Source organism: Miniopterus natalensis, chromosome 1, assembly GCF_054644295.1.
Source record: "Miniopterus natalensis isolate mMinNat1 chromosome 1, mMinNat1.hap1, whole genome shotgun sequence".
NCBI classification, from domain to species: Eukaryota; Metazoa; Chordata; class Mammalia; order Chiroptera; family Miniopteridae; genus Miniopterus; species Miniopterus natalensis.
Genome location: NC_142081.1, coordinates 124,888,967 through 124,902,630, shown reverse-complemented (window position 1 = coordinate 124,902,630; position 13,664 = coordinate 124,888,967). Strand labels below are relative to the sequence as shown.

Genomic DNA, 13,664 nt, shown 5'->3' with positions numbered 1-13,664 from the left:
AACATCAGCAGAATATACATTATTTTCAAGTTCAAATGAAACATGAAACAAAATAGAGCATATTCTGGGCCATAAAAAATGTTTCAATAAAATTAAATGGATTAAATCATACAAAGTATGCTTTATGAGAACTACAGAATTAAATTAGAAGTCCATACAAAAGATATCTGGAAAATCCCAACATATTTAGAAATTAAATATAAGACTTGTAAATAACCCATATAAGTGCCTATATTAGAAAAGAATAAACATTTTCTTAAATCACTGATCTAAGCTTTCACCTTCTAACTTAGAAAAAAGACAAAATACCCAAAGTAAATAGAAGGAGGCAATAAAGATAAAAACAAATAAAAATCTACAAAATAGAAAGCAAAAACAACAGAGAATATCAATGAAACCATTAGCCAGTTCTTTGAGAATATTAATAAAACTGATGTTTCTGGAAAATCTATCGAGAATAAAATTAGTGAGGACACAAATTATCAATATCAGAAATGAGAGCTGATATAACTTCAAGATCTACAAATATTAAAAGGATATATATATAATCAACTTTATGTCAATAAATTTTATTACACAGATGAAATAGATTTCCTAAAAGACACAACCTACTAAAACTTATTAAAAACTGAAATAACTTAAATAGCCTTTTATTTATTAAAGAAATTGCATTTGTCGTTAAAAGCCTTCTCACAAAAAACTGTTTAGGCTCAGAAAGTTTCACAGGTGAATTCTACAAAGCATTTTAGAAAGAAATAATACTCATTTTACTTTTCCTGAAAATTGAAGAGGAGGCAATACATCTCACTTCATTCTATGAGGCCAGTATTACCCTGATTCCAAAATCAGAAAAAATAATTAGAAGAAAATTACAGTCCAATATCCATGAACACAGGTACAAAAATTCTTAACAAAATGTTAGCAAACTGAATCAGGCAATACATTCAATATCCAATGCATCATGACCATGTTTTTTCCCTAGCAATAAGAAGTTGATATAACACTCACAAAATAATCGATGTAACTCACCATATTTACAGATTAAACAAAAAACAAGGAAAATAGCTCAGATGCAGAAAAAGAATTTGGCAAAATTCAAACATGCATGTCTGATAAAAACTCAGCAAACTAGGACTAGAAAGTAACTTCTTCCTGATAAAGAACATCTATAAAAAAACCTACAGCTAACGTCATACTTAATGGGGAAAAAAATGAATGCTTTTGACTCAAGATCAAGAATAAGGCAAGAATGTTCTTTTCTTGCCACTTTTAGTCAGCATTGGTGATTCTAGCCAGTGCAACCGCCAAGATGAAGAAATAAAAACTAAAGAGAATGGAACAGAAAGGGAAAACTCTTTATTCATAAATGACATGACCATCTAGTAGAACATCTTATCGAAATTACCCAAATAAGCCTACTCTAAAAAATAAAGTAAGCAACATTGAAGGGCAAAAGATTAATACACAAAAAATTAATTAGATTTCTATATACTAGCAACATACAGAACTTGAACTAAAAATTATCATTTATAATAGCTTAAAATGTGATATACTAGCAGATAATTGGACAAAAGATGTGCAAGACTTGTATACTCTAAAAACTACATAACATTGCTGAGAGAAATTAAGGAAGACTTAAATAAATGGAAAGCTATACTGTGCTTCCTGATTGTAAGACTCAATATTATGAAGATATCATTTCTTCTAAAATTAATCTAATAGCTTCAGTCTATCCCAAAGTCTCACTGGGATTTTTGGTAGAAGTTGACAAACTCATTCGAAAAGTTATGTGGAAAAACAAAGGTTTTATAATCGCATAAACAACTCTGAAAAAGAACTAAGTTGAGTAACATACTTCAGACTTCAAGATTTTTTATAAAGTTACTATAATCAAGAACTGTGCTACTGGCAGATAGACAAATATCAGTAACACACAGTAGAGAGCCTAGAAATAGACCTATACATATATAGAGTCAACTTTTTATTTTATTTTATTTTATTTTATTTTATTTTATTTTATTTTATTTTATTTTATTTTATTTTATTTATTTTTTAAAACATATCTTTATTGATTTCAGAGAGAGGAAAGGAGGGGGAGAGAGAGAGATAGAAACATCAATGATGAGAGAGTCATTGATCGGCTGCCTAGCCCACAACCCGGGCATGTGCCCTGACCAGGAATCGAACCCCGATCTCCTGGATTCTAGGTTGATGCTCAACCACTGAGCCACGCCCTGCCGGGCTAGAGTCAACTGATTTTAAACAAGCATATAAAATAAATTAAATGGGGGAAAGAACATTGTTTCAGCAAATGCTATAGAACAGTTGGTTAGGGGCAGGGAGGAGTAGGGGGAAGGATTACAAAGGGTCATGAGGAAACATCATTTGGGGGTGATCATTATTGACTGGGGTGATGCTTTTATAGGAGTTTAAGTATGTCAAAAACTCATCAAATTTTACTGTCTAAATATGTGCTGTTTATGTCAGTTATACCTCTATAAAACTATAAAAAAATACAGAGAACAATTTTAACTCTAATAAAAAAACACCCCAAATTACATTTTTTTCTACTTAAAAGTAAACGCAAGAATGTATATGGTTCAATGGAACAAGACTGTGAGAGTTTTTAATCAATAAGGTAGAGTTCACTAAACCTGTAGGACCCCTCAAAAATCCATCCAAATGCTGTCCACTCTGACATAGCAGGCAATTCTGAACTCTCTGGAGGTAAGCATATTCTTCTAGTGAGTAGCTAGGACACCACCATATTTTCTGGGGAGTGCTTCACTTTCTTTAATGAAAACCTACCTTCTTTATGTTTTATTACTTTCTTCAGATGATCTAGGCAAAGGACATTAATAATGGCATATTTATTTATTTATCTATTTATTTATTTACTTATTTATTTATTTATTTATTTATAAAATATATCTTTATTGATTTCAGAGAGAGGAAAGGAGAGGGAGAGAGAGGGACAGAAACATCAATGATGAGAGAGTCATTGATCGGCTGCAGCCCGCAACCCGGGCATGTGCCCTCACCGGGAATAGAACCCCGATCGCCTGGATCCCAGGTCAACACTCAACCGCTGAGCCACCCCCGGCTGGGCCAATAACTGCACATTTAGTAAGCCAAAAACCAACATGAAAAATGGAGGATTATACTCATGAAAATCACAATCAGAAACTATTTGATCAGGCTTGAAAAAACTTTTCCTTTAAAGGAAATTGCCTTACCTGTTTTTGTCAGAGGGTGGTTAACTAGTTGTCGAATTACACTGTTTTCTGATGACCTCAAAAGCAGCACAATATCAGTTGGAAGAGTGTCTCTATTTTTAGCTAAGAACCCACTTGCATTATAGAGGACCTGTCAATAAAGTATATTATTGTCATCATCACAATCAGTGTCACTGTCATCATCATCATCAATAGATATTTATTGATAGCTTATTCTGTGCCAAGTGAAGGTATACAAAGATTTATAAAGGTAGTCCCCTACAACTTGGAAAAGCAAACCTCTCCATGTTTACAGTAAATCTTGTCAGAGAAAAAATCTGTCTCATTGATTTTATTTGGGTTGACATGATAAAAGAAGTTTGATCCCTCCTGTTTTATGTTGGAAATTTGGTGTATTTCCAGAGGGTTGAGGTGGCATAAAGGAAGCACACTGGGACCACCCAGGCATTCTCATTTCTATGATAATTGATTCACTGCAGTGAATTGGTCATTATAGGTTTTTGTCTCAGTAGGAAGTATGGTCTAAGTCCACTGTGAGTGTTTAAGTTTCTTGCACTACTAAATAATTTTAAGGCTTTCTAAAGATCAATGTAACACAAAGATCTCGGTAGGATGGTCCCATATGGTTGTTGTTATGGACTGAATTGTGTTCCCCTAAAATGATTATGTTGAATCCTTAACCTCAAATGTGACTGTATTTGGAGAGAGGATCTTTAAGCAGGTAATTAAAGTTAAATGAGGTCACAAGGGTGGGCTCCTAATCCCATAGGACTGATGTACTAAAATGAGGAAGATACACCAGAGATCTCTCTCTACCCCCACCTGCACACAGAGGAAGAAAGACGAGGGCACAGCAAAGAGGCAGGTGTCTGCAAGCCAGGGAGAGAGGCCTCACCAGAAACCCACCCTGCTGGCACCTAGATCTTGGACTTCTTGTCTCCAGAACTGTGAAAAGATACATTTCTGTTGTTTAAGCCACCTTGCCTGTGGTATTTTTGTTATGGCAATCCAAGCAGACTGATACAGTTATTCAAACCTGGATAAAATGATCATAGAAAATTCTTAATGGATGTTTTAAAGGAGGCTTATTTGAAAAACCAGATGGTAAAAATCGTGAGAGGCTGTAACTATAATACTTAAGGTGGATATTTTTTCGGTGACAAGTCTGTGGAATATGGAAGCTTGTGGAATATAGTTCTAGTAAACTAGAGTGCTCAGGGTTTGAATTATTTTATTTTGTTTATGTATTTTTAATTCATTCCATTCTTTCTTGATTTTAATACCTTCTTAGTCCTCCAATATTTATAACATCATCATAAGGGAATGACCTGTTATTCTCTGCAGAAGGGAAGGGAAACGTCCTCTGGGTGCTGAGGTTTGCTTTGGTGTGGGAGTGTGTATCTGTTCGTGCATAAATGTTTCTTCCTCTAACATGTACCAGTCCATTAGCCAGTTCCATCTATCTAGGTTAGCTCAGTTATCTGACCATACCTCCAGCCTGGCACCCTCTCCTGCTGGGAGGGGGGAGAGACAAAGGCTGTGGTGGAAAGAGAAGCACCTAATGTCTGAAAAAGGCAGTTTATAATAAAGGTTCCTGCTATCATTAAAGGAAGGAAAAAATAGGTACCCATTGCCAGCCAATCTCACCCAAAGACAGGTGTCAGTATTCCAAACATGGACTGTTTAAGACTTGCCCTTTTCTCTCCTTTCTTGTTTTCCCTTACTTTCTTAATAAAAGTTCCTCTAGAAAAACTATTACCTTGTGTTTGTTAAAGGATTTTTCTTTTTTTTCCTTTTTTTAACCTTTTCAGGATAGATGCTAGAAGTGGATGCCCTGGAGTGGGAGTGGTTGGCAAAAGACAAGACAGACTGTAGGAAGTTGGAGAGCAGAGTTAGGGCCAGATAGGGGCTGAAACAGATGGCAATCTCCTTACAACCATCTATAAATATTTTGGGCCATTATTTTCATATCTACCCTTATTATTCGACAGAAGACTAAAGAGAAACTCAGTCATAATTCTTTCAAGTTCTTACCTTTCCTGCAAAATGGTGAATGCCAAAACTAAGTTCCATTCTTTTGGGCCTCCAGAAGTATTGTGATTTCAGATTATCTTCAAATTTTTCTATAGAAAAAAAATTGAACACCAATATCAAGCATGTAGGAATCCTCAAAAAATACACATTGACAGAGTCATCTCTTTCTCCATAAAATAGACAATGTGCAGAAAAAAAGAAAATTTTACATAGCTATTATATGCAGATTTGGAATATAATTATAAATGCTACGGCAAAACTCAAGAACATGAATTTTACCATTCCATTATGATTTAGAGCAGTAGTTCTCAAACCCTAGCAAGCATCAGAGCCTCCTGGAGGGCCTATTAAAAACACAGATTGCTGGATCCTACTCCCAGAGTTTCTGACTCAGTATATCTGGAATGGGATCCAAGAAGTCACAATTCTAGCACATTCCCAGGTGATGTTAACGTTCCTTGTCTGGGGACCACATTTTGAGGACCACTGGTACTAAAGACCCATTGATCAAAGGGTTTGTGAAACACAGTTTGAATAAAAGCCATGCACCTAGAAACTGGGTTTTTGGCTTTCCTTTCTATTAGACAAGTTATATGTTATTATTGATTGCATAGGAAACACAATAGGATCATAAAGGCAGTTACTTTTCTAAAACAATTTTACCACCTTCAGAGAACTTTTTACTTCATGTTCTAGAAGGAACATTTTAACATCAAAATCAAGGGACTGCTATGAAATGATTTCCCTACAATTTTGGGATTATTTTCTTTTCCATTAGTATCGTGCAATTAGAGGAGAAAATAAACCAATCTTTGAGTAACACCACTGACTTCATAGTAAGAAACAGACTGATATTTCACCAAAAGTAAATGAGAGAAAATCTGAATCTAATTTTTTTTGCAAGTATTGACTATACATGATGAATATCTACTATCAGGGAGTACAGTGTTCCATATGAAAAAATTATTTTTTTCATATAGCTGAAAAATCTAAATTTTTTAAAAATTTAAGGAGTAGGGCATTTATTTTAACCATTTTAGATTATAATCTTCTAAATAGAGTATACACATCTCTGCCTTCTCGAACAGAAAAAAAATCAATGTTAAATATTTTTTGATGACCCAAGATTGTTATAAATACTTACTAATGTACTGTAACTTAGAGACCACTAAGGTATTTGCGGCTAGTTGCCTCTAGTAGATGAATTTATTTCCTTCCCATTAGCTAACTCTTCAAATTCTAGAACTATTTTTTTGTGCTGCCCTCCAATTTCTAATTTTGGGCTGGATAATTTCTAAGGTAATTTCTAACATAAGAACCTATAACCGGTTGGGGCTCTACCATAAAGTAAAAAGAAGTCCAGTGTCTAAACTTCTTTAATTTTTCACAGAATATTTCACCTAATTATAAACATTCACTGGTCCAGGTGTTAGATCCAAAACTTCTTTCAAGTCTGATATGCAGGCTTTGCAACAGTTATTTTCTCCCAAATAATTTAAAATCTATTAAAATTTTTAAAAATATTTAGAGAGAAGAAGGGAGAGAGAGAGAAACATTGATAGGCTGATCTCCCACCCCACACACGCCCCGACCGGGGATCAAACTCCCAGCTCAGGTATGTGCCCTGACTGGGAGTAGAACCACAACCTTTTGGTGTATGGGACTGCACTCCAACCAACTGAGCCACCCAACCAGGGCTAAAAATCTATTTTTTAATCATTCAGAATTAAATGACTATATCAGGAAATGTAGACATACTCACCTATAAGAGTCTGGTCAGTGGCCTTGGGAAATCTACTCTCTTCATCGAGCAGGGATAGTAAACCCATCGGCTTCTGCAGAAACATATCTAGGATGGGCCGGTTATCTTCATATTCAATAACTCTGGCATCAACATCCTCATTTACATATTCATTCTATAATAGGACATGATACATACAGAAAACTCCACTTTAAAAATTCACTTCAAAATTTGTGAATAATATGTAACTTTACGGTAATGACCTAAAATCCTCCTTTCCACATATTATAATAAATCACTCCCTCTGACCTTGCCCTTAAACTGAGGGTGTCATTGTATTTTTCTCTCCCCAGAAATGCTAGTTCATTATAAAATCAGCACTAATTCTTACTCAGGGTAGGAATGAAAAGTTTTTAGTCTCTATACCAGAATTATAGATATCTTAAGATTTCAAAACCTAAGAGAATACGTTGTTAGTGAGCAGTAATAAAATTGTGTTCCATAATTTATGGAATATTAATTAGGTATATTTTAGGGTTATACGCCCCCCAATGTAAGTCTTATATTTAGATCCAAATATGAATCTCTCACAAACATTTACATAATAATGTTTCAGTCCTGATAACACTGACATTGGTAGTGAAGTGCACAGCTGTGGGTCTCAGAACTGATGGACTTAGAACCAAGAACAAACAGGTTCATATCTGGGGTCTGCCACTTCACTAGCCGAATAATCCTTTGAAATTTTCATGCTCTATAAGCTTCCATTTTCTCATGTCCTCAATGGAGCTCACAATCTTCATCTAACAAAAGTAAATTATCTGGTACATTAATAATAATTTGCTGTTGAGTATATTATAAGATGCACAAAATAAAAAACAATGAACAACAATTACTGTATGATCATGGTTCCAGAACATAGGTGCTGATGATCTATTTTCCAAAAGAGACACCAAGAATTGTGCCACATATGTGTTTCTATGACTTTGCCTTCATACTGTATCCCTTACTTCACAGTCTTGAAAAGGGAAGACACACATCACGTCTGAACAATGACTTATAGCAACGCTTACATGAGGGATACTCACCAGTTCTCAGGTGAGAAAGCAACTACTACTGGGAAGTGTATCAGACAACCATGATTCAGGAAGAATGTCCTGCTCCACCCACAAATTAAAGTTACAGGCTATTTTCCTTTAATTAATTAATTTAATTTTATATATTTTATATTTTTTAATTCATTAAACTCTTTATGATAAGGGCCTGTGTTGGGTGATAAAAAAGATGTTTAAAACAAACTCCCTGTCTTCAGTGGGTTTAAAATATAACTTGACTGATAAGTTTAGTAAATACATATTCAAAATATAATGTAAGCTGTGACAGATAAATGCTATGCATCATGTACTATAAGAGTTCAGAGAAAGAGAAGTTATTTCTGGCAACTTCATGGAGAAATTTAGTCAACAGTAGGTGGGGCATTTGATAAGCAAAAGTTTTAATCACTACTTTTGGAACCTCATGAAATTGAAATCTCATTTAAAAAATATCATCAGAAAAATGTGTATTTTAAAATAAAGCAAAATCTAATATATAAAATGAGGCAGAATCCCCAGTTTAAAAGGCCACCTGAAAGACATTTAGTTTATTCAGTACAAAAAAAAATGGAAGCAATGTCTTGGTCACAGCTTTTTCATTTGAAGGCAACCTTAGAAAAGTATGCAGACCTAGAATTACTTCACTATTAGACACATTATGCTGACAGCATGTCATAGTTTAAATGGCAACTGCAAAGTTCAAAGGCAGTTTTTTATGTTTTATATAGAAAGCACATGAGGTGAAGGTCTAAATCAATGCATTTGTCATTTTTATTTGCCTGTGTCAAAACCCACTGAATGCTTTTGTGGCAGGTCATACAGAGCAGAGATGAGGAACTTGGAAAACAATGGGCTCCCCTTTAAGATACTTGTTAGTATTACAAACTCCAGGCAAACCAATGGAGGAAAAATGCTATTACTCAGAATTCATAAAGCACTTTTAGTAAAATGATCATGACTAAAAAAATATATTATATATTTTTAGAGCAGTTATAATCTTAAAATGCTTAGCAGTTTTTAAGCATATGTAGAGAACTGACACTCATCTACCACTTCAGAAAGGCCTCTGCTTTGCCCTGTACATTAAAAATACATTTAAAGGAGATCAGTGGGTTTATTAACTGCAGTAAAGCTGATCTGTTTAGCATATGTAATCCCTACTCTGTTCAGATGGCCTGGATGCTCTTTTGAAAAAGGGTAGATGAATTATCACTTAAAGTATATATCAAGGAGGCAAGGGATGTTAGGAAATCTCACCGAGTCAAATTCTCCTTTGTTTTTCATTGAATTTTGAGTGTGGGTCATGAAAGGACACATTGGCAAGATAGTCCATGGAAGGTGCACCTCCATAGCTATAGGGCTTAGACAACAGGTTTAAAGATTTAGGGCCAACATGTCATCCCAGGAGAGATTTGAGATTATTAAATTGAGTCCTCAGACTCACGCAGCAGCGTGGAAAGGTGGTCACCACAGGCTGAGAGAGGCTGCAAGCTTCCATGACAGGAGAAAAATTAAGAGTAGATTACTCAGCACAGATTAATAACACAATAACGGCTCGATTCTCATCATTCATACCTCATATCCTCAGAGAGACCTCATCTCATCTACTAGACTAATTCAGCAACCCTGCTTCCTAAACTGGCCACTTCCTATTGTTCCCTACTCCCAGCCACGTGTATCTTATTTTAAAACTTTGGTCCACTTTTTTTTTTACAGTGTAAAACTTTTTTATTTAGAATTAGTCAGCTGGACGTGGTTTAGATGATCTTAATTTTGTTGGCAGCATCCAAAGCATCACAGTTGGGAGCCAGCTGAAAATATGCCTTCTTTTCTCTATCAGGCCTGATCCAGGTGTTGACCTTGGCCACATCAATGTCATAGAGTTTCTTTTGTCTTTTTAAAAATATATCTTTATTGACTTCAGAGAGAAGGAGAGGGACAGAGAGACAGAAACATCCATGATAGAGTCATTGATCGGCTGCCTCCTGCACGCCCCCTACTGGGGATCAAGTCCACAGCCCAGGTACCTGCCCTGACCGTAAATCGAACCGGGATCTCCTGGATCCCAGGTCAATGCTCAACTGCTGAGCCATGCCCGGCAGGGCAATGTCATAGAGCTTCTTCACAGCCTGTTTGATCTGGTGCTTGCTGCCCTTGGCATCTACAGTGAACACAAGTGTATTGTTGTCTTCTCTCATCTTCATGGTTGACTCGGTAGTCAGGGGGAACTTATGGTGGCATAGTGGTCAAGCTTGTTTCTCCTGAGGGAGTTCTTCTAAGATTATTTGGGGTGCCTTCAAAACAGAAGTGTCTTGGGCCACTGGAAGGTGGGTGACCTGCAGATCTTGGCTGTGGATGCCTTTCAGCACTGCTTTCTTTGCCTTCCAAGCCTTTGTTTTAGCTTCAGCTTTGGGAGAGGCATTGGCATTCTCCACTTTTGGTGCCATCTTCATGAAAAGGCTCCACTTTTTAAAAAAAAATGCTTCTACCCATTTCAAATCATGGGACGAAGAATGTATGGGATTTCTATAGCAATGGCATTTGAAATTCACCTAGGTGTGAACTTCTCTGTATAGATCATTACAGAAAATGCCACATATTGAAATTCTTCAAATATTTGAGGAGCACCTTCTATGTGTATGTTTAGGGGTAGATGGGGCTGGAGAAGGTAGAAACAAAGATGAAAAAAGGTAGAGTCCCTGTCCTGTAGGGCATAGAAAAGATGCTCTCTCTACTTTGCCATTCCAATCTGGAAGACATACCCTTGGATTTCTCTGCTTTTGGTATATTCTCTCTTTCAGTGGTTCCATCTCCTAGAGCTATACCATTTTTCTTAGGGAGTCTCTGCTCTCTCCACTGCCAGCTGCCTCAGTGCTACTCTTCTCTCCAAAGTTTCCTTCTTTCCTGCCTTATGCTGACTTTCCCTGGCTTTGCATGTGAAAAAATTGTCTTTCTCTGTCTTTTATTTCTCTCCCTTCTTCTCTTTTTCTTCCTTTCTTTCAAATACATGGAACACACTTTCCTCCCTTTCCTTCTGAGAGATTACTCTTTTTAGGTCTCTGGTTCTTCTCAACTTTACTTATCTGTTCGCTTGTGGGATGAACCTGGAACAGGTATCAGAAAACCTGGATCCTGGTTCTGGCTTTGATTAACCAGCCTGCAACCTTGGGCAAGTCACAGGAAGTCATTTTTATCTGTGAAATATAAATAATCCATTTGGGTTTCTTCTGGTTCTAACATTTCAAAATGCCAAAACTGCCTCAACGTGTTGTGAAACTTAATGAATAAGTAAGCACTCTGTTGACAGAACATTTGCAAGGGGAAAGAAGCCACATAAACACATTTATTCTAAAAGCTGTCTTTTAGTAAAAGAATTCCTACTCACCAACTGCTCATGAGTATACACATTTGCAAAAACACTTCCCACAGTGGACAGAAACCCCTGAGAAGCTCCACATGCTAACCACTGATAAAAATTCTCATTCTAAGAGAAACATTTTAAAGGTTATAAATCTAGGATTTAGAGTGCTATTAGTGCTCAAGGTAAATTGAGTATGTTTATTTTAGTAAAAAAATAAACTTTTGCCACTTTTCATTTTGAAACATCTTCAAACTCAAAGAAGAATCACAAGAATAGTATAAAAAGCTCCCATGGATACCCCAATTGCTAACATTTTATACTTGCTTTCTTTCTCTTTCTACTATTATTAGTAATAACATTTTACTGAAGTAACTAAGTATTTTAAAAAGCTAAAAATGAAGAAAACAAGGTGGTAATATGTGTGTTTAAAAATCTGAACACTTGCCTGGCCAGGAGTGGCTCAGCGGTTGAGCATAGACCTAGGATCCAGGCGATTGGGGTTTGATTCCCGGTCAGGGCACATGCCCGGGTTGCGGGCTCGATCCCTAGTCGGGGGCATGCAGGAGGCAACCCATCAATGACTCTCTCATCATTGATGCTTCTATCTCTCTCCCTCTTCCTTCCTCTTTCTGAAATCAATAAAGATATATTAAAAAAACAATCTGAACACATGATATAAAATAAAATGTATAATTTGAAATCTATTTTTTTCCTGTATTTCCTATTCAAAGCTGATATCAATGATCCTGCTGATTTTTATGTTAATGTTAATGGCAAGCCACAGGGGATGTTGTTCATCATTAACTTGAGATGACATAGGTCATTAATTCAGAATCTGACAAGTAACCTAATGAGAAAGTATTCTGGATAATTACCAATAAAATATACATGTTTTATTTCACATATATTTAATGAACTTTGAAAGAAGGAATTTCAAGTGGTGCTCCTACAGCATTTCCTTTTTTTGGAAAAAGTGGTATATAATGCATGTTAAAATGAAAAAGTCTTGTATATGATACCTATTTTTGAAAGCTCTTTAAAAGTCATAAAGAGCTTTACAAATTTATATTCTATTGACAGGTACTGGCTTACGATAAGGAGGCATTTCAGTTGGAAATTCAGAAATGTAATTTTCTATACATTCCTTTCACCTTAAAGTATTTCTCCTTTACTGTTATGTTTAAATATTTACCAAATAATTTTATTTCAGTTTGGCAACAGTATGCTTTAACCTCACATATAGAAACTATTGCAATAGTATGGATCTATGCTCTTAATTATGTATCTCGTTGAAAATTATCTTTTATCATAATTAAAAGTTTTTTTTAAAATGTTATCAAATTATCAAAATAAGTATCACAAATCCCCACGTTGCATTCAGGGTGTTCACCCAACTTCATCGCGGGAAGAGAATGGAAGAGAAACAGAGTATGTGCAGCACAGTGTTGAGTGAGGGGTGACGTAGACACGGAACCCAAGAGGCTGCCTGCAGGAGCCAAGAGAGGATGGCACGTTCACAGCCAGCAGCTGCTGCAGGGCTGCTCCACACGTTTTATCATTCGGATGTCAACTTCCACACTCTCCTAGTATGTAAGAAGCTTAAGGAACATTTGCATGTGATCTCAAACAGTAACCCAAGTCTTGGCTGCACATTTAAAAAGGAAGACTTGTATCAAAGGTTTGTTAAATGTATGGCTATTTTAATGCTTAAACAAAATGACTATAAAAGATGGCCTTTATCACTTGGGAAGCTAAAAGACGATAAATGCTACCCCCATAGCACACATATGACTTGTTTGATAGGGAAGAAAGTTGGATCTAAAATACAAATTCACTCTTTGCAAGCAAAGCAATAAGAAGACATTTAGAATGGGTTCATTTGGAATTACCCACACATTTTTTATCTGACAACTGATTTTTACTTTATGATGTTAATAAAGTTGAAAATGTAGGTATTATATATTTGAACGAATTTTTGTTCTTTGTAATTGCTACAAATTATGTTTCGGAGCCCACATTCAAAGATCTCACAAGCTTTCATCTTCAGGATATGAACAGCTGGAGATGAAAGTCATCCACATCATTTTCAGAAAGAGAAGCCAGAGCCATAATTGCAGTTATTGTTTCCATTATGTGCTGTAAATAGTTTCCTGCTTATAAAATGACTTCTGACTTTTAATTCTAAACCCATGGGTACA

General features: G+C 35.8%; 1 protein-coding gene across 1 annotated transcript in view; it reads right to left on the bottom strand.

Moving 5' to 3' along the window:
• The window catches only part of MYO3A (myosin IIIA), a 182,481-nt gene that overhangs the window by 51,597 nt on the left and 117,220 nt on the right, over positions 1 to 13,664 (bottom strand). The window contains exons 19-21 of the mRNA XM_016218655.2: positions 7,033 to 7,186; positions 5,271 to 5,359; positions 3,237 to 3,366 (exon numbers count right to left, since the gene is read on the bottom strand). Of these exons, the coding sequence (XP_016074141.1) occupies positions 3,237 to 3,366; positions 5,271 to 5,359; positions 7,033 to 7,186 (373 nt within the window). The remainder of the gene's footprint in view (positions 1 to 3,236; positions 3,367 to 5,270; positions 5,360 to 7,032; positions 7,187 to 13,664) is intronic.